Raw genomic sequence first — 26253 nt, 5'->3', positions numbered from 1 at the left:
ATTTTATTCCAGAGTGAAGGGAGCCTCTGGGTTATGAATCTGTCCCTGCAGCATGTCCTATTTATTTCAGTGCTGAGGTTCAAGTCTCTCAACCGCGTAGCTCGATGGGATATGGATTTTCTGAGGTGCAGCATGTCCATTAATTCCGGGTTGGACATGGCTTTATACATCAGGCACAGATCACCTCTGAGCAGGCGGTATGCCACTGAGTAGAGCTGGAATTTCTTTAACCGGGCAGCATATGGCATCTGTTTGAGCCCTTTGATCCTCTTGGTGAGGTACTTTTGAGGTCTTTCCGGTTGCTGCAGGTGTCTGGTAAGGTACATCCCAAAAGGGGCATTGTACTCAATTATGGGCCTGATGAGGGATGATGACTTCCCCTGATCTAGATGTGAATCCCTTCATGATTAGGTGGGCTATATAAAATGTTTTCTAACCACTTTGGCCACGTGGTTGTCAAATGAGAGATTGCTATCAACTTGGGTCCCCAGATCCCTAATTACTTCTTCTGTACTTAATGGATTACCACCTATGTGGTAATTTGTGGGCACTTTGTTTTTGCCAAAGGGGATGACTATACACTTTTTGGCGTTTAGCTTGAGGCCATGGCTCTGGCACCAGTTGTCTGTTTCTATGAGGCCCTTTTGAAGGATGCTTGTGTTGGCTGGAGAGTCGATTATGGCGCCCAGTTTGCAGTCATCTGCGAACTTGGTCAGCCACAGTCCTTCCATGTTGGCCTGTACCTCCGAGAAATATATACCGAACAAGAGAGGTCCCAGGACTGAGCCTTGTGGGATGCCACTTGTAACAGGTTTGGAGTCTGACATGGCTCCAGCAATTCTAACCATGTGGGTTCTGTCCTTGAGCCAGTTTGCAACCCATCTAGTGACATAGGGGTTTATATTTAAGCTAGTGAGCTTATCTATAATGCCCGAGTGGGGTATTCTATCAAAGGCTTTTGCGAGGTCCAGGTAGGTTGTGTGGACCACCTTCCCCTCGTCAATGGCCTTGGTGACTGTTTCAAAGAAATCGACCAGGTTTAAGAGGCAGGATCTGCCCTTAACAAAGCCGAACTGGGTAGGATCCAGTGTCTGTAGGTCCCCAATATCTTTATTTATGATGTCCATGATGATCCTTTCCATAGCTTTGCAGACCAAGCTAGTCAGGCTTATGGGGCGATAGTTTCCAGGATCCGTTGAGGCACCACCTTTGTGGAGAGGGACCATTGTTTCTGTATGCCACTCTTTGGGTACATATCCTGTAGTAAGGCTGAGACTGAACAGTAGTTTTATGTTTGGGTTTAGCTCTTCTTGGAGTTCATGTAGGACGCAGCCCGGGACACCATCTGGTCCCATTGATGCTGTGTTTTTTGCTTTGGAGAGGGCGGCTCTTACCTGAACATCTGAGATGTCAGGGGGGCAGCACTCTGCTGGGATAGATATTTGTCCTTTTGGTGGGGAGGGGGGGAGAAGTTTGCACTGAACCTGTCAGCTAAGATGTTGGCAATGTCTGTGGGTTTGGTGTATTTTTTGTCATTTTGGACTAATTCTGAGCATATCTGGGAATTCCCACCCAGGTTCCTAACATAACTAAAGAAAGCCTTGTGATTATCCTTAGTGTCCTGTGCAATTTTTCTCTCAAAGCTGGCCTTAGACGATTTTATGAGTGCCCGTAGTTTTTTGCTAATATTGATCAGAGATGCCTTCCCTTTTTGGGATTTTGCTCTATCATGTAGTAGCTTCCTCCTTCTATTGTATAGTTTGTTTATGGCTGGGGTCCACCAGACAGGATGTCTGCCTTTGGAGGATTGGGTCTTGGTTTTATTTGGGATTGCACGATCCATGCATTCCTGAAGGTGTTCATAGAATGCGTTTATAAATGATTCTGCAGTCTGGGCCATATTTTCCACAGACCCGGGGGCTTTGAAGGATTCCACCTCGGTTTTGAGGAGTGTGAAATTTGCTTTAGAGAAGTTTTTCACTGTGGGTTTCTGGGTAGGGGGTGTGGTTGGGATGTGACTATCCAGTGAGATTAGTTTATGGTCTGATCTTACCAGTGAGGGATACACTTCTGGTCTGGAGCATAGAGTCCCCATGTTGGTGATGATCAGGTCCAGTATGTTTTCCCCTCTTGTGGGAGTGGTAAAAAGTTGTTCCATAGCATTTGAGTTTATAAATTCTAGGAACCTTTGGGCTAGGGTGTTGGAGCTAGAGTAATGCTCCCAGTCTATGTTTGGGTAGTTGAAGTCACCCAATATAATGGTGTTTAGAGAGACCTTCATATTTTCCAGTGTTCTCAGGAAGGCTGAGTGGGGTTCCTGGGTTTGGGAGGGTGGTCTGTAGCAGGCTATAAACTGGAAGGCAGTTTTACCCACTGTTAGTTGCACATGGATAGTCTCTGATGCTTCGTGCTGTGCCACCAACCTGGAGGTGTGGGTATCTTTGACGAATATTGATACTCTCCCTCCTTTTGTGGTTTGGTCCAAGTTTTGGGGCTGAAAAGCATGGTATGAGGTATAACCTGGTAGTGCTGGGGTGCTCTCAGGAGCCTTGAACCAGGTTTCTGTTACTGCACAGATATCGATGTTCTCCATGCTAAGGAGAGTTTCGAGTGCATGCATCTTGAGGTTTAGACTTCTGGCGTTGAGTAGCATTACTCTTAGTTTCTTATCCCTTGTGATACCTATGGAGGTGGGTTTGTCTTTTGAGCCTTGCCTAAAAAAGGCACTATGGGGGTAGCAAGAGCCTTTGCCAATATCCGAAAGCCCAGGGGTGACAGGTGCAAGCCGTCCCTAGCAAAGCATCGTGGCTTGTTGAGCATGTCATCCCAGGCTGACAGGCATTGGATCCCCTTTGAATGACACCAATACTTAAGCCAATTGAAATTGATCATCTTGTCTTCATATTGTGGCATCATTCTTGTTGAGGGTAAGATGCTTTTCAAGGTCAGGGTCATACCGGCCTGGGCTACATGCTCAGAGAGCTCCTCTATGTCTCTTTTCATGTAGTCCAGGGAGGTATGTCTCAAGTCATTCACACCAGCATGGACAACGACTGAGTCATATTTGTACTTGCCTTGGAGTGACCTGAGTGCTTGTGTTATGTGTCAGATCCTAGCGCCCGACAGGTAGCTCACCGTGACCTTCTCCTTGTTCAGCCTGGTGAATAATACATTCACAGTTCTGGTTTCAGACCCCTGTCATTGAGCTCTGTAACAGTGTACTCTCCTGCCAACTTTATTGCCTTATTGTGAGGCTTTCCCACTTACAGCTGAGCCCATTGCAGATCCTGATGTTGAATGCTTTGTTGGCAAGATGGGAAGTTTACTTGAAAGCAGGGCAAATGAGTCTCACAGAGAGAGGATATCACGTAAATCTGATGAAAATGGGGCAGTGCTGTTTTTCCTTTAGGCTTTGGAAAGTTAGTGAGACCTGAGACACTGTTGCTTTGTAAAGTCAACCAGGCTATTGCTTAGTATGTGACAAACGTGGTGGAATGCATTTGTACCCCATGTGCAGAGAAAGTAGTATGTGTCTTGACAGTGAGATATACATTGGGCCTTATGCTCAAAGCAGTTCACATCCTGTGACAGAGAATGTGCTGGCAGACTGCTTCGGTCACAGTTCTTGTCCTGTCCCTGATTTGAAGCTAAGGGGGTCTTCTTGGCAGGACCCTCTAGATGTGGGACACTTTGGAGGTCAGTTTGTTTACCACAGAAGAGAATCTGGTGCTCATTGTTGACAGGGTTTCCCACCCCTCCATTCAGACTAACTAGTTTGGCTGATCTGAAGATTATCTTTTAGAAGGCATTATTCTTAAAAGCCACTGTCTTTATCCGTGGTAAATAAGTGCTTCTGGCTTTGATTTGTAAGGAACCCCTTTTTGATTTATCATAATTAATCTATGTTTCTTTTTCTAAGTAATCGCAGAACTGTCCTTAAACCACTCTATTCATCTCCCAGTTTTCCTTCTAGTAGCAGATCCTTGGCATGCACTGTCAGGACAAGTGTTACCTGAGAAGGCTCCGTGATTTCAAGAAGAAAGACCAGCTGCCCATCTTCTTTACTTCCGTCAAGAAGGGCCTAGCTTTAGCTAGTTAAACTCTGTCCAAGTAGATTGCTGACTGCATTTTTTCCAGTCAGGCAGCAATTTGGCCATTGAGCTGCTGTGAAGTGCTACTCTACAGCCCTCTTTCTTTCTTATGGGTGTACTCTGTTGATACAGATGAGAACTTGGAATCTTGGGGCTTTGTATGCCTTCTTGTCCCACCCAGCATATAACATCACAGTGTGCTTGCAGGAAGTGCATGCACTCCAAACAAGGGAACTAAAGAATGCAAGAAGAATAAAGAGCAATTTTCTGTTGAGATAGGGATTTCAGAAGTGGCAATCTTACAGGTTACTACTACAGATGGCCCTCTCAAAGATTATCTGAGTATGGTAAGCACTCACTTATCTGTTACGTTTTCTGAGGTTATTGTTATGCCACTCCTGAGCCTGATGTTTTCTCTACATCTTATTGTCTACATACAGTAACCACTCACTAAATGCTCCTTTCTAAAGGTTCAACCTATCCATTGCTGGATTCCCTTCCCCCTCCAGCCAATGAACCGAGGTTAGTCATTCCACTACTCTAGGTGCCATGTTTTAAAACTCCAGTGCACCAGGACCCAGTCGGTTGAATTTGTCTTTTGCGCGGTATGTAACTAATAGTTACGGGTTTCTTACATGCTTATAATTGCTTTTACCTGAAGTACTTTGGTCAATTTCTAATGGCTAGCTGTGAGAATTGTTTGCTGTTAGTAGTGATTACTTTTAAATGTGACTACATATAAAGCGTTCTGCTCTTGATATTACACGTGTTATCAGGGTTTGGCCATGCATATGCGGCTATAAAGTTTATAAGTTTTTAAAGTATATAAGCTCTGAGTAGACGACCTTTCTGGTAAATTACAGCAAATAACATACTATATTAATGCTAAAGTGCTTGACCTAAGTACCACGCTAGCTTGTATGTTTTATTTTTTGCTATTGCGTTTATAATCACTTCTAAAAGAAAACTCTGCTTTGTTTACTGTTGAACTGATATGCTGATTATGTGTTTGTAGCTACTAGCGTGATTTATGCACATCTGTAAGACTATCTGATGGCTCCTACGGTGCACTAACTGAGAGTAAGAAAGCTATGTTCTACCTTTATATCCCGTTTCTAGGTACTCTACCCCCTACTGCCTCCCTTGAAAGGCTTACAATGGTAAAAGGAACCCTACCAGCTTGCAACTACCACAGAAGGCTAATACATCCTGACTCACTATATATTTTTTTGTTATTAAGTGCACTAGTTTAATATCCCATATCTTGTTTTATTCCTGTGCTCTGTAAACTTAACTGAACTGGGTCCATAGCACTGGTTGGCAGTCCCCAAATCCCCTTAAAACTGCTGAACTCCCCAGAAATTTGGCTACAGAAATCTAGTCGCTAGTTAAATAATAGGGTAGTGGCACATTATATATGACTTAATATTACCAAAATTGTTATTAACTCAGTAAAACACCTACCTTGCATGTGCCAATTTTAGTTAATCTTGTTATCCAGTTCAACCCCGCTCCGCTCGCCCTCGCTTTGCTCGGGCTCGCTCCATGCCCCACCCGCCCCTAGTGCTGCTAATTTTATTATCCGTAAACCACTCCCCCCTGTTTAACCAATCACCAATAACCAGGTAAACTGGTGCTCCACCCAACACCTACAAGTACCTACCTAGTCTACCTAAAAATTTCAACTCCTTAAGTACAATACCAACAGTATGACCCAGCTAGTCACAATAGTGATACCCAAATTAGTCTTACCTATATCACTGCTACCACTGCTCCTTACCTCATATCACATAACCATGTATGAAAATCAGCCCTACCTGGGATTCCACTATCCAAAGTTCCATACCTCCACTCCCCTACCCTCAGCCACAATCAGCCACTTTAAAACTTCCCTCCTTTCCAACTACACTACCCCTAACTACTATCACCCATTTAAACCTTATAATATCTGCCACAAAGCCAGTCGCTATCAAAAACTTACAAATAACCTTCTGAAACTCATATCCAATCTAAAGCACAACCTCATGAAGGATGGAGACGTACACCCAAATCCTGACCCACCCTCACCAGTTGTCCCTACCCCCCATACTCCCAATCCTAACAACATTACCCTGTCAAATCAACACCATAATTCATTCCTGGCATGCCATCTTAACATATGCAGCTTAAATAACAAAGTCCATAACCTGCATGCCCTTCTAGCTGCATATACCCCAGACATACTTTGCCTTACAGAAACCTGGTTAAAACTTTCAACAAAGGATTATGAAGTAACTCCCCCTGGCTATAACATACTTAGATTACACCGGGACACGAGAAAGGGTGGAGGGGTAGCTGTGATATACCAGTCTACCTTAACTGTTACAAAGGACACCAAGCAACCACCCCAAATTAACAATGCTGAAATCCTAATTACCAAAATACAATTAAATAACAACAAATGTAAATATGTTGTCTGTGTATACATCCCCCAGGTAAGAACACTTAACACCCTAGAGGATATCCTTCATTGGTTATCCACTAACTACCCCCAGGAAACCGTTGTACTGGGAGAAATCAACATTGACTGCAACAACTGTTCCTCAGACTCTCCTACAACCCACGTTAACCTACGTGGTTTTACCCAAATCATATCCTCCCCCACCAGGTTTAGTAAACCCAATAGCAAGGAAAGCACACTAGACTGGATACTTGTCAATGGCCATCCCCAAATGTACAAGTCTGGGACTCTGCCAGATAATATAAGTGACCACTGTCTTACTTACATTGTTAAAGTTAGTAATGACAACCCCAATCAGCCCATCTACAAAACAGTTAGAAGTAATAAAAACTTTAACCTTGATAACTTCCAAAAGGAACTCAAAGCATGTCATTGGTCAGTCCTAAAACAGCTTCCACTAGATGAAGCAGTGGATTACTTTAATACAAAATTCCTTACCATCCTTGATTTCCATGCCCCAACCAGATCTATTAAAACTAAAGCAAAAATTGCACCATGGCTCTCAAAAGACACTAAAGCTAAAATACTACTTAGAATCAAAGTATGGGCTACATGGCATACTATTAAATCCCCACTAGACCAACTCAAATATCGTCAGTTAAGGAACGATACCAAAAGTCTATTATCTTAGATAAGAAAAGTTACTACGGCCATCTGCAACAAAAACACCAAGACAAACCTCAAAAGTTTTGGGCTGGAATAAACAAACTTCTACACCCAGGCCAAACCCCTACCCCATCCCCTTCAGTAGCCAATGTCAAAACTCCAGGAACACTGCAAACACCATTAATATCTTCTTCACAGAGATGATCCAGTCTCTAGCCAGCCAGCTCACTCCCACTTGCTCTAACTTAAGCACTGACATATCCAGTGCACAACCCTTCTTCAGTTTTCAACCAGTACCAACTCATGTCATCCGAGCCCTAATTATGAACTAAAACCTACTACTCTAGCTGCTGACCTCATCCCTGCAGAGTACTTGCAAAACTCTGCAGACTCCATAGCATACCCTATCTCCATCTTGATGAACCAAACTATTTCTGAAGGTTCCATTCCCTCAATCTGGAAAATATCCCATGTTATACCTCTCCACAAAGGAGGTAACTCTCAAGAACTGTCAAATTTCAGACCAGTAGCCATTCTGTCACCCCTAGCTAAAATTATGGAAAAATGTGTCCACAAACAACTTATGTACCATCTTATTCAAAACAAGTTATTGACTGACTCTCAGCACGACTTTAGACCACACAACAGTACCACCACAGCTCTCCTTTCTTTCACTGATGTCATTAACCACAATCGTAATAATAATAAACTTTCCTCTGCAATTTTTCTAGATCTCTCTAAGGCCTTTGATATGGTTAACCATCAACTTCTCCTCCACACTATGAAAGCCATGTCGTTAGATTCCCACTGTCTACAGTGGTTCCATTCCTACGTTACTGGTAAACAACAAGCAGTTCTGTGGCAGGACAAACTGTCCACCCGCCTTCCCATCACTATAGGAGTCCTTCAGGGCTCTATACTAGGACCCCTACTTTTCTCCATATTTATAAATGACCTCCACTCCGTTATCCAAAATGCCACCTGCATTCAATATGCATATGATTCTCAGAACACTTTCATTGCAGTTGAAACTTGGCTAGCCATTTGCCTACTGATCCTGAATCCCAATAAAACCAAACTGTTTCTTTTCTCCACCCCCATTCTTCACCATAAACTCTAGAAATGGTACCATCATCTCTCCTGAAGATCAAACCAAGATCCTAGGAGTTATAGTAGACAATAACCTCAAATTTGACATCCACATAAATCACACTATCAAGACCACTAACAAAAAACTAGGTACCCTTTACAAGGTCAAACCTTTCTTTACACCTCTTGCTCATACTGCCATCGCCCGTTCCCACCTACTCTCTACCATTCTCTATGCAGCCCCTCTGTTCAGCAGCTTGAACAAAACTGACCTTAACAAACTGTCCAGCTGTTACAACCACATCACCAGATTTGCTACTGGCACTGCATTCAGGACACATCAGTGTCACAATCTAAAGATGTTAGGGTGGCTAGAGCTACCTACTCTTCTGCAGTTCAACCAGCTAGTAGTAGCCCACAAAACCTTTGCCAACCCGATAACACACCTGCTCTTAAAAATATTGTCTGCCCCCATAGTCCCCTTAGGCCATTACGCTCATCTAACAGACTACTGGCACTCACCCTCAATGCTAACAACTCAGCGGGGGATGCTCTGTTTACCAACTCTTTTGGCAAAATATGGAACTTTCTTCCTGCAGTCATTACTCAAGAAACGTCTGCCTCTATTCAAAAAAAAACCCTCAAAGAACATTTTAAATCACACTGGTTATGTCCTTGCCCTACCCCTGACTAGAGCCATCTCAGGAACCTTTATTAGTTATCTGTAGTGTACATAGCTATGTCTGTATGCTTTTTTTTACAATATGAATGTTCTTTATGTACTGCTTGCCCTGTCAATTTATGTATCATATGAGTAGTAAGTCTTTGCTCTTACTTTGAGTGCTTTTATGTGGAGCTTTTCTCCCCGGGCCTCCGCTGCAAATGTATGTATGCTTTTTTACATATGAATGTTCTTTATGTACTGCTTGCCCTGTTAATTTATGTATCATATGAGTAATAAGTCTCTGTTGTTACTTTGAGTGCTTTTATGTGGAGCTTTTCTCCCCGGGCCTCCGCTGAAAATGGACATGTATCCAGTCGGACTGTACCCGGTCAACAAATGTAAAATAAATAGTAAATAGCATCTTATTTTGTCATTTTTTTCTCTTCGTGCAGCAGAGATCGTGCCAGTTTATTTTGATCCAATTCTTTGACTGGATCACAGTTTTCATAGACTGAGAGAATGCTTCCATGTATTTAAACTTCAGCGAGACATTTTACACAATGCCTTACAGGTGGCTGATGGAAGAATTTTATTTATTTATTTATTTTACATTTGTTTACTGGTATGGTCCGACTAGGATAGAACCCATTTTCAATGGAGGCCCAGGGTGAAAAGCTTCAGTCAAATTCTTAACATAATAAAAACATAGTAACAGAATAGTAATAAAACAGAATATGGCATGCATAACATGTATATACAAAACATTTGCTTATAAACAATAGTAGTTAGAGAAAAAGTGAATTATCACAGAGATATACCTACCATGGTAAGCATTGTTAACAATACTTCAGTGGAGGAAAGCAGGTAGGAAAGAGATTGTTTATAGAGGAGGAGTAGTAACTACAAGTGATAAATTTGTAGGTGGTATAGTTGGGTTAGGAGTATTTAAGTCTAATTGTGGTTAGGAGTATTTAAGTCTAATTGTGGGTATGATGGTGCCTATCCTGGAGTATTACATGAACAAATTAAAAGAATTAAAAGTAAGTTATTGAATTAAAAGATTTCCTTCCAAAGCAGCAACAAGAGTAGAATGCAGGCTGACAGTCTAGAGATGTATGGGTGTCAATAGGGACTTGTCTGGAGAAAAGTTGTTAACTGCCGGGATGCTGGTGCTGTACTGTTAATGTTGTAACCATTCATGGGGAGACTGAAAAACAAGATGAGCCTGCTTCCGTATGATATGAAAATTGATGTGGTGGTATCGCATGGAAAGGGTGGCCTCTAACTGAACACAGTGGGACATGCCGAGTAAGTATATAGGCAACAGCTGAAGGGACAACAGTAAGAGCCAATAGTACATTTTGGTGCATAGCCAGGAAGGTGGAAGTAAGAGTCTGTAAGTCTGTTCTGCCATCGTATTTTGCACTGATGGTTGCATGTAGATTGCTGTGTCCATTTCTGGAAGTCATGCAGAGAAAATGAGGGAGATCAGACAGAGAAAATGTGTAGCAGAGAGTTGCCAAAATGGTGGGGAATGTAAATACTGGAATGCAAGGAATGGTTCAGGGAGTTTAACATGCCAACACTGGAAGACTGATGAAAATGGAGATAAGATTTGGACCCTGTTTTGTTAATGGGCAGGTAGATAAGGTGGAGCTGAAGGGGAAGAACAACGAATAGAGAAGTAGCCATATGTAGCAGCTAGAAAGAGGAAAGGTCAAGGAAAATGTATTGTTTCATAGCATGATGAAGCCCAGGATCACATTAATTAAAGGTACTGATAAAGTGTAAAATAGTGTAAGGAATCAGTGATGCATAGGGCAGCCCAATGAAAGAAGGAATTAGGCATCGAAAGGTTGCTTGCAAATGGACTGTTTGCAACACTTGAATGAAACTATTAGACCATAACTTGTCCTCTGTCAGCATTTTGTTTTATTTGTAATTTCTATACTGCTGTTTACATTAATGTAGGTTGTGATAACTCCTAGTGTTGCAGAATATTATTCATGCAGCAGTCCTTTTCCAGCTAAGCTGATGCAGCCAGCTCAGTTTTCATGCTTGTAAAGCACTAAGTTGACTTCCAGACATTGAAATACTTGCAGCCCATATTTTATTTGTTTTTTGTTAAAATGGATAATAGGCTTATTTTTACAGACCCATTTCACCTAAATTATAAGCGTTTGTTGGACTTATAAAAAAAACAGATTGTGAAATACTGCAAAGAACAAACTGTAATGAGTACAAGTAATGAATACAGAATTGTGTTCAGTGTAGTTTGTGACAACAGTATATAACTGCAGTAGTGAGTTCAGCGGTACAGTAAACAGCACTAACACAAAAATCAGGGGAACAGTGTTGCAACACAAGATAGCACGCAGCAGGACAGTAAGTTGCCAGTACTAAGTTCATAGGTTCATAGGTAGGTACTAGGCTATTGCCCCTAGGGCCTGTATAAGCCTAGCCAAAAGGTACCCTAGCTTTCGCCACCCAAAAAAATTATTTTCCTGTGCCACTGTCGAGCAGAGCCACAGAAGTGATCCCCAGGGTGAATTTCCTATCTCCCATCCAATCGTCAAGATTTTTCTTGAAGAGTGCTAATGAGGAGCTCGGTTTGATATAAATAGGTAGTTTGTTCCAGAGTATGGGAAGTCTCTGGGACAGGAATCTCTCCCTCCAGCATGTTCTGTTTATTGTGGTGACAAGGTTTAGGTCCCTAGAGCGTGTAGCTCGGAGGGATTGGGATTTCTTTAAGTGGAGCATGTCCAAAAGCTCTGGGTTTCACATAGCTCTGTGTGTTAGGCAGAGATCGCCTCTGAGTAGGTGATATGCGACGGAGTAAAGCTGCAGTTTTTTGAGACTGTCTGTGTAGGGCATCTGTTTGAGGCCAGTAATCCTCTTTGTGAGGTATTTCTGTGGCCTTTGCAGTTGTTGTAGATGTCTTGTGAGGTATATACCAAAAGAGGCATTGTACTCTATAATGGGTCTAATGAGTGACGAGTAGAGGGGAACAATTACCTCTTTTTTTCCTGGATGAGAAATCTTTTGTGATGAGGTGTGCCACACAAAAGGATTTCCTGACTACTGTGGTATGTGATTATCAAAGGAGAGACTACTGTCCACCTGTGTCCCAAGGTCTCTTATCACACTTTCAGTGTTAAGTAGACTACCACCTATGTGGTAGTTCATGGGTACAGAGTTTTTACCAAAGGGATGACAGTGCACTTTTTGGCAATGAGCTTGAGGCCATGGCTTTGACACCAGGCATCTGCCTCAGCGAGGGCCACATCTTTTGGAGTTTTGATTATGGCTCCTAGTTTGCAGTCATCTGCGAACTTTGTTAGCCAAAGACCTTCTGTGTTAGCCTGTACTTCAGAGAAATAGATACCAAACAGGAGAGGACCCAGGACTGAACCCTGTGGTACTCCACTTGTCACTGGTCTGATGTTGGATTTGGAGTCGCTACTTTCACAGTGTGGGTTCTGTCAGTGAGCCAGTTGGGAATCCATCTTGTGACATAGGGATTTATACCTAGTTTAGTGAGTTTATCTATAATTCCAGAGTGGGGGATGGTGTCAAAAGCCTTGGAGAGATCTAGATAGGATGTGTGAACCACCTTACCCTCATCTATGGCTTTGGTGACTGCTTCAAAGAAGTCTATCAGGTTTAGGAGACATGATCTGCCTTTTACAAACCCAAACTGGGTGGGGTCCAGAGTTTGGAGATTACCAATGTCATTGTTTGTAAGTTCCATGATGATACATTCCATAGCCTAGCAGACCAGGCTCATCAGGCTAATGGGGCGGTAGTTTCCGAGGTCTGTGGTGGCTCCCCCTTTGTGGAGTGGGATAACCGTCACTGTGTGCCATTCAGTGGGCACATAGCCTAAGGTGAAGCTATGATTGAATATGGTACTTAGGTGGTGTGGCAATTCGTTCTGTAGTTCATGTAGAATGCATCCTGGGATGTTGTCAGGTCCCATGGATGTAATGTTAACCTCAAAAGTAGAAAATTTGAGATTTCCTACCATTGACTGCAGTCAAGTATTATACATAGAACTGAACACTGGTCGAGCCAGACAGTTAAAAATCCATGTGATTTAAGATGTCTTGAAGAAGTAAAGGTAACATTGTTCACCTATTAAGGATGCAACCTACAGCCACACTAATGTCTTAACTTAATTTTTTCTGTAAATCAATTTAAATTAGAAGCACATATTTTAACATCATCATTGACATGCGAATGTTAAAGTAGAAATGTCTGCCATCTCTTTTCAGGAAGAAGATGATGTGAGAGTTGAGTTATTAGCAAAGCAGAATAAGCAAGAAGAGTTTGTTCCATTCATGTCTGAATTTGGCCATGCAATGAAGTAATTTATAAGGTAGGTGTTAAGTATTTCAAAAATATGTTTTCTTTATTCCCCATATATTGCTCTGAATCAGGCAAATCTTTGCAAAATGCTTGCTAGCAAGATATGAGCTGAGATACCTTCAATCCAAACAAAGGGCAGATGGTTCAAGTTTTTATTTAAATAGTTTTTATCATTATTTGTTTTTAAGGTAAAGTTGCTAGCCACAAGCTTATTTCCAGGGGCAGTTTGGGAGCATTGTCTGATTTATCTGACTTGCTCAGTGTTTCGCTGTAGTTAAATACAGATTCTGGGACTCAAAATATGGACTACATGAAGAAGCATATTGCCAGCACATAGCCCTAATCCTTTGTATTAAACAGCTGTTTTGTTGCATTTTACTGGAAGAGATCTAAAAGACTTTCTCCCTTTTTTCTCCCTTTTTTCTCCCTTTTGTGTATACTTGCAAACTTGCCTTTCTTGCTAAGAGAGTCTTTGTAAAACAGTTGAATGAGATAATTGGACGAATAAAGAAACGGGCATGGTAGCTGTTCTGTCACAGCAACAAACAACAAAGACATAATGCCAACTCTGTTAATGTACATTTATGCCTGACTGAACGTGCACTTCTTTATAAAGTGAATTTAAGTTAGTCAGGTGTAGCCAAATATCCATATTACTGGGTACATTTGGGACGGAGGCATCATACCCTTCAGCCATTAGTGACCAATCCTCAATATTAAGGAAGGGAAGGAGAAACCCATAACTGGAGCTGGTTTACCTGTGTGCTGTAGAGTTCAGTGAATTCTGCAGAAAACGGAGACAAGGATATGAAAGAAATCAAGTTCTTAGTAAAGGCTGCCCTACTCGATAGTGGGATGCTGGAGTAAAGGCTGAAACACTTGACAGTGGTATTTGCACAACTAGTCTGACAAATGGTTAAGACTGGCAAGTTCAACGTAAATCATTGAATAGTGACTGCAGTTTTAAGGAGTGCCTAGAATGGATGCTAGCAGAATAACACCACCACCATCACAAATAACATAATGCATTATTTTAGGGGAGCTCTGATGCTGTTTCATATAAATTATTGTATTTAAAAAAAGTCCTTTAAAAATGTTTTGGTTAGGAGTTGCAGGATTATGTTAAGAAAACAGAAGGTGCATCACTTCTGTATTTTTAATTTCCAGGTTAAGAATGCCATCCTTTGAACTGTGGTAAGATACATTTATTGTTAGTGTATGCATGCATGAATGCACTAAACTCTTGCAGAAGTCATGTAAAAGGGTAATTCTATTTCTTGATGAAGTTTTCAGGAGCAAAATGTGTCTGTCATAGCTCTGGTGTGTTGTATTCCATAAACATGGCAAAGTACGTTAGTGCATGTTGTCAAATCTTAATAAAACATTGACATCTAAACAGTCAGTTTACAGTTTTGGTTGTATATACTAAAGTGATAAAATGTTGCAGACCATATTAAAGGTATGTGCTGAAACCAAATGTTGCAGACCTTATTGAAGATGTAAGAACTGAAACAAATTTATTCATAGTACCATGATTCACTTTTTCACAAAGACAGCTAGTGAAGAGTGGCACTATGCGTCTATATAAATGAGCAAAGAGCAAAGTAGCTGCTCTGATTACGGAAAATCTGAGTCCTGTGCAGAAACACCCGTTATAAATTTTTTCTATCATTACAGGCACAAGGAAAGTGTGTTGAAAAGATGGAAAGAGTACTTTGAGGGGTTGATGAATGAAGAGAATGAGAGGGAGAGAAGGTTGGATGATGTAGGGATAGTGAATTATGAAGTACAATGGATTAGCAAGGAGGAAGTAAGGATAGCTATGAAAAGGATGAAGAATGGAAAGGCTGTTGGCCCAGATAACATACCTGTGGAAGCATGGAGGTGTTTAGATGAAATGGCAGTGGAGTTTTTAACCAGATTGTTTAATGAAATTTTTGAAAGTGAGAGGATGCCTGAGGAATGGAGAAAAAGTGTTTTGGTACCGATTTTTAAGAATAAGGGTGATGTGCAGAGCTGTAGTAACTACAGAGGGATTAAATTGATCAGTCACAGCATGAAGTTATGGGAAAAGAGTAGTGGAAGCTAGGTTAAGAAGGGACATGATGATTAGTGAACAGCAGTATGGTTTCATGCCAGGAAAGAGCACTACAGATGCGATATTTGCTCTGAGAATGTTGATGGAGAAGTACAGAGAATGTCAGAAGGAGTTGCATTGTGTTTTTGTAGACTTAGAGAAAGCATATGACAGGGTGCCTAGAGAGGAGTTGTGGTATTGTATGAGGAAGTCAGGAGTGTCAGAGAAGTATGTAAGAGTGGTACAGGATATGTACGAGGGTAGTGTGACAGCAGTGAGGTCTGCGGTGGGAGTGACAGATGCATTTAAGGTGGAGGTGGGGTTACATCAAGGATCAGCTCTGAGCCCTTTCTTATTTGCAATGGTGATGGACAGGTTGACAGACGAGATCAGACAGGAGTCCCCATGGACTATGATGTTTGCAGATGACATTGTGATCTGTAGTGAGAGTAGGGAACAGGTGGAGGAGACCCTGGAGAGATGGAGATATGCTCTAGAGAGAAGAGGAATGAAGGTCAGCAGGACTAAGGCAGAATATATGTGTGTAAATGAGAGGGAGGATAGAAGAATGGTGAGGATGACAAAGGTGGATGAGTTTAAATACTTGGGGTCAATAGTTCAGAGTAACAGTGAGTGTGGAAGAGAGGTGAAGAAGAGAGTACAGGCAGGATGGAGTGGGTGGAGAAGAGTGTCAGGAGTGATTTGTGACAGGCAAGTATCTGTAAGAGTGAAAGGGAATGTCTACAAGACAGTAGTGAGACCAGCTATGTTATATGGGTTGGAGACAGTGGCATTGACAAAAAGGCAGGAGTTTGAGCTGGATGTGGTAGAGTTAAAGATGTTAAGATTTGCACTGGGTGTGACGGGGGTGGACATGATTAGGAATACGTATATTAGAGGGTTAGCCCAGGTTGGAAGGTTTGGAGACAAAGCCAGAGAGGCAAGATTACGTTGGTTTGGACATGTGCTGAGGAGGGATGCAGAGAAATTGGGAAAAAGATGCTAAGGATGAAACTACCAGGTAACAGGAAAAGAGGAAGGCCTAAGATAAGCTTTATGGATGTGGTGAGAGAGGACATGCAGGTGGTTGGTGTGACAGAGCAAGATGCAGAGGATAGGAAGAAATGGAAACAGGTAATCCACTGTGGCGACCCCTAACGGAAACAGCCGAAAGAAGATGATGATGACAGGCATAAAATGGATTAAAACTAGTGTAGTTTTGTGCATTAACAGCCAGATAAAATCACAGTTTCTTTCAGCTGCATTTGGTATTTGTCTTCATGTAGGGGGTTTTGCAGATCTCTTAGGATCTCTGATGGGTTGCGTTACCTGAAGAGAGCAATACACATTGCAGCTATCCAGTAATAAACTTAAACAACTGCAAGGTTTTTGTATGAAATGTAAAGATGTCTTTATGTATACACCCTGATTGTTTTTTTTTATAAAGTTGGAAAGATGGGAATGAGATAGAGAGAAGAGAATGGGCACACATAATATACACATAAAGAGTGTTCTGCTGGAGGAGGTGTCAGAGAAGGGGGCACTGTGTTTTTGTTGGGGATTGGCCCCCAAGTAAGGGAGAATTTGGAAAAGGTGTAAGGGCAGAGGGTACAGGAAAGAGGCTTGAATGCTGTGGTAAAGGTATAGCATACTGGAGTGCGATTGTAGAATGCCTGCCAGTTATGCATGCTCATGGGCTCAGCATACTGGAGTGCGATTGTAGAATGCCTGCCAGTTATGCATGCTCATGGGCTCATCTCACATCAGTGCACTTCATCACGGCCATCTGAATGCATTTATGCCTGTACTAGCATATACACATCTTTGAAGCAATGCACTTGATAGAGTTAAGCATGACTATGCTTCAGTTGAATAAGAAGTTCTTAAATCAACCACGGCTTACACCAGTTAGCCTTAGTCTACCATTTCCGACAGCACTAAGCTATGCTAATCATTGGCAGTCTGGGAAAAGTGTGAGCTAACTGAAGAGAAATTAGCAAAAGTGGAACAAGTAGAAATTAGCATGGAAGTACTGTTCTCAGTGTAATTCATTAACATCTTGCAGACAGTAGCCATATTTTATCGCTAAGACTTGAATTAGTGGTATTTGTATGACTCATAAATGACATGACTCTGAATGTGTATTGTGTCATTTTTGATGCTGTGTGCATTACTGCTGACAAATTACCCTGTAAATAGTTAGATGGAAGGTTGACAGTAACAGGAAAATAATCTGAAGTAATTCATTACATACATTACCCTACCCTTAAAAACACCCTAGCAGGAAACGGTCACAGCTATAGATTTAATAACTTCAATACACCTTAAAATGACACACAGCACTTAACAAATAATTGAAAACTCACAAGTCCGAAGAAATCCTTAGTGCAGTAATCAAATTTCAGTTATGAACTTGAATGAAGCAAAGAATTAAAGCGTAGCTGTCATCATTGGGAGAGTGGTTTAATTTTGGTCAAATATGTGCTTGCAGGTTACAAAAAAGCTGTAGCTGCAGGTAACAAGACACAGGGGAGGCTACTGTATTCCACTGGAGGGAACCACACACTTATGGAGGCTCTGATGACATGAAGCTTCTGTTTGGCAATGGGGGACAAAGCTGACAGAGAGAACTAAGCATGGAATCAAGCATGCCTGTCAACCTTTGAGCATTACAAATAACAGCACTAGTCTTTAAAAATCATACCAGAGGGTCAGAAGGAGAAGTGCTCTTTTATTTGTCTTATAATAAAATGTCCATTTACAAAGTAGATAGAAAAGGTGTGACTTCACTTTTTTCTGTGGCTTATGTACATGGTCCTCCCACATTTGATGCTGACGAGGCGCTAATGCATAGAAGTGAAGGGCATATCAGTACTTCTTAACAACTACAGCAACCACGGTCATGCACTGTGGAGGGTTAGTGGATTACTGATTTTTACTATGTAATGCTGTGACTACTGTCCATGACACTTGTGACACAAGTGGACAATCCAATTTAGTAGCTACAGGAAGGTTTTCACCATTTGCAAAGCAGATAGGAAACGCTTGACTTCATTTTTGTAAGGCTTATGCACATGGTGCCGATGCGTATAGAAAAGTGACTATGAATCACAGTAAGTCGGGAAAGGTTTCTCTTTTACATAAGATGGTCTCAGAACATTCAAACAATCGTAATTTGCATGTCATTAGTGCCTGGTTTGCATAAGGTCCTCCAAACCATGTTCAAACTGTTTCACTTAAGTGCAGCTACTGTGCATTAATCGTGCCAAAGTAATTCCGTGTAAGTGTAATGACTGTTGTTGTTGTGACTTTCGGCTTTTCCCAGTTAGGGGTCGCCACAGCGGAACTCCGGTCCACTAATGATTGGCAGTTGATTTTTATGTACTGAGTTGCCAGCCAACGAAGGTACACCCATTCACGTATGTCTCCACGCAGAAGATGCTCTAACTGAGAGTCGAACCGGACAGCATCTTACTGTGAGGCGACAACGCTACCGCAGCACCACCACCGCAGTTGCGTGTAAGTGTAATGACTGTACACCGTCCAAAACATTAACAGAAATGTAAACAGTTGTGAGCCCTAGAGCTAGAATTCCACTTAATGGACTGGGTCATGTACATTGAGAATTCACCTTTGTTGACACACTGCATGCCCTGCACTTCCAGGAGCAGTCTTTCAGATCATGCTCATCTCTGCAGACCACTTGAGATGCACCTTTACAAGTAGGAACTGCCTCCCCTAAACTCATTTAGCACATACTTCTTCTGGTGTCCCATACCCACTCACCTCTTGTCTGCAAAGCAGAAGAATTTTTTTTTTTACAGAATTGCAGCATATAATTGTACATCTGTTTTCTGATAAGTTTCAAGTTCTGGATGCTTAGCTCTTTTTTGGGTTATTGGAGATGAACGGATGTTGCTGTCATAGTTCATGGACATTTCTTTTGCCTGGACGGAGGGCTGTATTATCATTTTGCAGAAGCTTTTTTTGTATGTCTCAGAGAGAACCCTCTGTCACCAACACATTGGAAGCTGTAAGGATTTGCCACGTTAGCCAACTGTGTGACTCCTTCTTTTATCTCTTGGGATTTTTTTTGTTTTCAAGATTCAACCATTTGACTGTCATTTACTTGGAAAAGTGTACTAGGAAATGTAGCAATATGTCAGCTGTTTCTTTTCTGTGTTATACTGTTTGGGAAATTTGGAGTTTTGCTTAAGTTCAAGGTTACGAAAATGTCTTGTAGGAAGTTGGGTTTTAAATCCTCATCTGTAGTGGCTTGATCTTGAATGTTAGTATTTGTTAAGCTTTCACTTTATTTTTAACCAGATATGAGGTACTGTGCATTCTGGAAGTTGATATACACTGTTCTGGAAATCCTAACTAAACCAGTGTTATAACATTGACAATGTAGAATAAATATGTAAATTCAGGTCAGAGGGCAAAGGTGTAGAGAAAAGTAAATGCATTGTGAAGTTCATTGCATTTATGTAGACTCATGAAAGAAGTCATTACATTAACAGTTTTTAAAAATAAAAGGCAGAGTAGACTAAAGGCAGAGATTGCAGTGAGGAAAGACAGAGAAAGGAAGTTGTGGGATGAAATAAAAACAGGTTAATAGCTGAGAGCTAAGATTGCCATACAGGGAGGATTCAGATGCAAACTTAGTTATGAAATAGTTATTAATATATAACAAAGTAATGAGCTTTAATGTATTACAGGAAGAAGTGAAGTAGAAAAGTACAGTGGACATAAAAAGTGTACACACCCCTCTTAAAATGCCAGGTTTTTGTGATATAAAAAATGAGACCACAATAAATCATTTCAAAACTTTTTCCCACCTTTAATGTGACCTATAACCTGTGCAATTCAATTCAAAAACAATCAAATCTGTTAGGGGGAAAAATATAAAAAATAAAAAACATACAATCAGCTAGTTGCATAGGTGTGCACACCCTTAAACTAAAACTTTGTTGAATTTTATATCCGCTGTACATGTCATGGAAATGAACAAAGAAAAGACAGAAACAGAGAAGATGAAGAGAGTTGGTTGGGTAGGATTAGGGTAGTAGTTATTTATTTGTTTTTCTTTGTTTTTTTGGGGGGTAGAGAAGTGAGCCCCATAGACCTTTTTCATACTCAGCCCAGGAGCACTCAATAAAGTGTGAGGGAATCAAACTTTGCACCTCTGGACCACAGGAAACCACTCATTAACAGTTCCTTAATAGAAAAAAAAATATATATAAACAGCTTAAAAAAACAGGCTACTGTTTAAGTGTATATTAAGTAGAAGGCTACAGTCAAAAAGAGTAATGTTTAGATGGGAAGGAAAAGGCAGTGTGGACTGAAATAGACAGTGCAAGAAATCAACACTGTCACTTGGAAGTGAGTTTAAATGGGGTACAGCAGGTGAGGTGACAGGTTAAAGAAGTAGATTTGAAATACAGATTCTAGGTAAGAAGCAGAGAAATAGAAAGGTGGGCAGTTACTGCAACTGAAACAGATAGGCTTTTTTCACAGCATTGTGTTCTTGGCTGAGCCAGCTGAATTGCACCTTTAATTTAGCATGTAGTTACAGAGTAGTGGACAGAAATGAGTCAGACAGTATTTTATTTTGTTAAGTAGTTGTAGCTAACCATAGAGAAAGGAAGAAAAGTGTTGCCATTTGCAGGAAAATGAGGGTAATACTTTGTACTTTCCTTAGTCTGAGTGATGAAGTGCGAAGAAACAGGGCACAAATACTGTGAAAAACATTAATAACAAGATTTACGAAAAACTATAGATGTTTTTTCCAAGCTTCTTACGGAGAGTAAAACAAAAATAAATTCTGTTCACTCTAGTGGGAGTGAAAATGACTTTTACAGCCAACGGCCATAAACTGAGTGGAAAGGGAAGATGTACCGCAGTGTCAACACGTTTCTGAATCAATTTTCAGCATCATTAGCTTCCCTTCTCTAGCTGAGAGAGGAGGAGAGGGGTGGTGTGGGGTTGTGAAACTGAAGGAGGTGATCAGATGCTGAAAAAAAACAGAGGATAGAGTCATACTACACTGGAACAGTTAAACATGTTGGCAGTTTCTATTCACAGAACAGAACAAGGCTTTTCTGTTCCTCCTTGCCCCTGTGTTTTAGTCTTTTAGCTTTGTGTTTTTTATGTCCTAAGGGTTGAAACTAAACTGACAGTAGTATCACCAGATTAGGGTATGTATGTGTTTGCTTTTCCCCTTGTCTTTTTAGCTGCATTTTGTTTCCTGTGAGAATTTCATGGCCTGTCACTCCTTTTCCATGATATTGATGCAAGCATCGCGGGTAAAATAGCTGTCACTGGCATTTGTAGCACCTATGAAGTCAGTGGTTTCCAAGAACACATGGTGTAGCGTGCCTTTTATTAGTGCTAACCAAAAAGTAAGATTGTTTGTGGTGTGCTTATCTGCTTCTGTTAGCTTGAATATGCGCAGACAAATGCATTGTCCATTATCCTCCCCCCTTCACTGAAAAAGGATTACTTTGTTCATAGGTTTGTACTAAGCTAACTGCCCTTGCGAGCCATTTTAAGCCTAGCCAATTATCTCTTGTGAGACTCAAACCCTGCACATTGTACTTGCAAGGCAAACACCTTAACCATTAGGCCACCCTCCCAACCCCTTGATTATAGTATCTCTCATATCTGAACTCTCATTCTGATATGAAGTGTCCTAAGCGATTGTAAGACTTTGATGGCTGTTTTACTAGAGTGCTATGATCTCAGGATAGCAGCCAACATGATTCTATGGCCAGAAGTTGCTGTCTTTCAAACCACATCAGGTTTTACGACTGAGTTACAAGTGAGTTTAATAGGAGAGTACCAGAAGACATGGTTAGTTTGGACTTCACTAAGGAGTTTGGCTCAGTCAGACTCAAGACAGCTGCTAATAAAATATGAAATGGTTAGGAGAATGTAGAGCCAATACTGAGGAAATGGTTTGCTGCATGCTTAAAGAGTAGGACATAGAGGGTTGTGGTGACAGGGATTGTATTAGGAGTAATGGATGTGTCTTCTAGTGTACCATAGGAGTCTGTCCTTTGTTGTCTTGTACTATTCTTCAGTGTTTGTGTTTAACACATATCTGAGGGAACAGAGAGCAACAACATCCTGTTTACTAATGACACAAAAGACTATCTCAATAATGGTAGAAGGAGTAAGAGTCTAAGTAAGGCTTTAGAAAGGCTGTCAGTTGGACAGAAAGGTGGCAGCTGATGTTCATTGCAGACAGATGCCAAATTTTTCATCTGAGACATAACCCTGATATGATGCATCAGCTAGGGGAATGCTACCGATGGTGAAAGAGCAAAAAAAGTTCTCTAGGTACTGTGACCACACCTAGACTGAACTGTCAGGAGCAGCGTGAAAGGGAAGTAGCAGCCGCAAATAGAATGGTAAGGTTGTATTCTTCAGTTGTAGTCTCCAGAAGTGGAGAGGTAATGCTTCTACTCAAGTGAGACATGATTTAGTTAAATGTTGTGTACTGTGTAGTTCATGTGATGTTCTGGAGGTCTTAAGTGAAGACCTTAAAGAGTACAGCTTTGAACTGCTGTTGATCTTCATCCTGTAGTCCTTGGTTAGATTCCCTTTGTCTCCATTTACTTTCTGAAACTGACAATTGATTCAGAAGTATGCTGACAGCATGGTACATTTTTCCTTTGCATTCTGTTTATTAGCATTTGTTAAGAAGTCATTTCCCTTTGGCAACTCTGAGCAAGTTACTTAAACAGAGAGTGCTGCCAGGTCTCCATTGAAAATGACCCTCAACCCAACTGGACAACCTTTACAAAGTATATAAATATAAAATCAGTAAAAGGGAGGCCTGGCTGCTGGAAGGAATCCAAAGGAAAGCCACTAGAATGAATAGTGTGTGGGAAAAGGATATGACCAGACACTAACATAGATGGGGTACACAAAATCATGACTGGGAGAGGTGGAGGAGTCCTAAATAGAAGTGTGTTGGGGGGAAGCACAGTCTATTCTAAAGACAAATCTGTATTATTCCAGGAGGGTCACAGTTAACAGTACATTTTAATATTTGGGTTTTACCTACCTTGTCTGTGTTTATCCCAGTCAGCTTTCCATTAGCAGCATTGTATTCCCTGTAAAAACCTACAGTGGTCCCCAGTCTTTCCATGAATTCTTACTGGATGAGCAAGGCACTTGTCATATTTAGCAGTATTTTCCGTGTTTCATATCCCAGGTGATTGGAGTAATGTATAATGATTTGAGCTGAACTGTTTTCTTATTTTCTACAGAACCATTTAATTAAACACAAAAATCCATTGGTTGAACTACAGTGTCTGTCTGCACCTAACCAGGGAAGATAAGCCATGCAATTTTGACCTGTGGTTCAAGGCTACCAGATAATTATTGGGGAAAAAAGTTAAGACATCTATTACTTTAACTGTCAGAGCACCTCAGTATTTAGCTAACATATAATCTTTTAAAAGTTCTGTTTTAGATAAGATGTTGTTCCCAATTGTAATATTACAAATAGAATGGAAAGGTTTGCAGCAGTAAAATAGAGACCACACCGTGAAATTATTTTTATAATGCTGTTTTGATACCATATCAATGGCTGCTACATAAGATTATTTGAGAAGCCTAGCACGTCTCAGAATGAACTGGATCTTGTTGTGTATAATGGGTACCTACAGGCTGTCAAATCCCAAGCACTTGAAACCCACTGCTTTGAAGCCAGGGACTCTAGTGTCTCATAGCTTGGCTGGGCTGCTGCTCATGCCCATCTCATATATGAGTTTATGCAAGCAGCTGTGGGGTGGAAGCACTGCTCACGCTAAAACCTGAGTATGAGTTTGGGAAAGCAGCTGTGAGGAGGGAACAGGAGAGGTGTTTACGGTTGGTGAGCAGGAAGGGAGTTTTAAATTTATGGAGCAAACTTGAAGGTTTAGGATGGGAAGGGAGATGTAGGATTAGGGAGCAATGGAGGGGGACTTAGCTTTAGGGAAGGAGATAATGGTTTCGATTATGGGAGCAAGGAGAAAGTTCTAGGGTTAGAGAGCAATCAGGAAATTTAGGTTTAGGGAGTGGGGCTGGAATTTTAGGGTTAGGAAAGAGGAGTCAAGCTGGGAACTGGGTGCCAATTTTAGGTTTAGGGTTTAGGTTCTGTTAGAGGATTAGCATTAGGGAAGAGAAATGCAGATTTAAAGGTAAGATACTAAGGAGTCAGGTTGGGAACTGCTTGGGAGTTTTAGGATTTGAGTTTAGGTTCTGATAGGGTTATGTACTTTATAGGATTGGATGTTGTTTTGGCTGTGTAGAAATGGGAGATTGGGCTAGTGGAAGTAAGAGCATTTGCTTTTTCAACCAAGTGGCAGCGCACTTGTGTACTGCAAGCTACTACCATGCAAGCATCTGTAGGACACCCATGGAGAATGGTTGAGAAGCTCTCAAGCAACAAAGTCTGGGTGTACAAGTTTTTATCTCAGTAGTCACAGTACCCGGTGCCTGGCTTAGAAAGACCATCTGTATTTGCATTGTTGACACCACTTCTGTGTTGAATGGTATTTATACATTTGTAAATACAGTGCAATGAAAAAGTATTTGCCCCTTCCTGATTTCTTATTTTGTTTTCATGTTTGTCACACTTACATGTTTCAGATCATCAAACAAATATAAATTTTAGACAAAGATAACCCAAGTAAACACAAAATGATGATGATTTTATTTATTAAGGAAAAAAAAACTATCCAAACCTACGAGGCCCTATTTGAAAAAGTAATTGCCCCCTAAACCTATTAACTGGTTGTTCCATCCTTAGCAGCAACAAATGCAATCAAGCGTTTGCGATAACTGGCAATGAGTCTTTCACATCACTGTTGAGGAATTTTGGCTCACTCTTTGCAGAATTGTTTTAATTCAGCTATATTGGATGGTTTCTGAGCATGAACCACCTTTTTAAGGTCATGCCACAGCATCTCAATTGAATTCAAGTCCAGACTTTAACTAGGCCACTCCAAAACTTTAATTTTGTTTTTTTTTAAGCCATTCAGAGGTGGACTTGCTGGTGTGTTTTGGATCATTGTCCTGCTGCAGAACCCGTGTGCGCTTCAGCTTGAGGTCACGAACTGATGGCCGGACATTCTCCTTCAGGATTTTTTGGTAGAGAGCAGAATTCATGGTTCTATCAATCACAGCAAGTCATCCAGGTCCAGAAGCAGCCCCAGACCATCACACTACCACCACCATGTTTGACTGTTGGCATGATGTTCTTTTTCTGAAATGCTGTGTTACTTTTACGCCAGATATAACGGAATGCACACCTCCCAAAAAGTCATCAGTCCACAGAATATTTTCCCAAAAGTCTTGGGGTTCATCAAGATGTTTTTTGGCAAAAGTGAGACTAGCCTTTATGTTCTTTTTGGTCAGCAGTGGTTTTCGCCTTGGAACTCTGCCATGTATGCCATGCCATTTTTGCCCAGTCTCTTTCTTATGGTTGAGTCATGAACACTGACCTTAACTGAGGCAAGTGAGGCCTGCAGTTCTTTAGATGTTGTTCTGGGATTTTTTGCGACCTCTTGGATGAGTCGTCGCTGCACTCTTGGGGTAATTTTTGTAGGCCGACCACTCCTGGGAAGGTTCACCACTGTTCCATGATTTCTCCATTTGTGGACAATGGCTCTCACCATGGTTTGCTGGAGTCCCAAAGCTTTAGAAATGACTTTGTAACCTTTTCCAGACTGGTAGATGTCAATTACTTTGTTTCTCATCTGTTCCGGAATTTCTTTAGATCACGGCATGATGTCTTCCTTTTTGGGATCTTTTGGCCTACTTCACTTTGTCTGACAGGTTCTATTTCAGTGTTCTCTTGATTCAA

At 41.2% G+C, this 26253-nt stretch overlaps 1 protein-coding gene across 3 annotated transcripts in view; it reads left to right on the top strand.

Moving 5' to 3' along the window:
* Positions 1–26253, top strand: part of CALCOCO1 (calcium binding and coiled-coil domain 1) — a 1510704-nt gene that overhangs the window by 1352769 nt on the left and 131682 nt on the right. For 2 of the 3 annotated variants that reach the window (XM_044083933.1, XM_044083936.1), the window contains exon 14: positions 13225–13328. In XM_044083933.1, coding sequence (XP_043939868.1) covers positions 13225–13320 — 96 coding nt within the window. In that variant the 3' untranslated portion in view covers positions 13321–13328. Of the gene's footprint in view, positions 1–13224; positions 13329–13783; positions 14653–26253 lie in introns of those variants that run through there. The other variant, XM_044083935.1, reaches the window with a different exon arrangement.

This window comes from Protopterus annectens, chromosome 9.part0, assembly GCF_019279795.1.
Source record: "Protopterus annectens isolate FY-2018-M chromosome 9.part0, PAN1.0, whole genome shotgun sequence".
Lineage (NCBI taxonomy): Eukaryota > Metazoa > Chordata > Ceratodontiformes > Protopteridae > Protopterus > Protopterus annectens.
The sequence above is the reverse complement of the archived record's forward strand: the minus strand, read 5'-3'. Positions and strand labels throughout refer to the sequence as shown.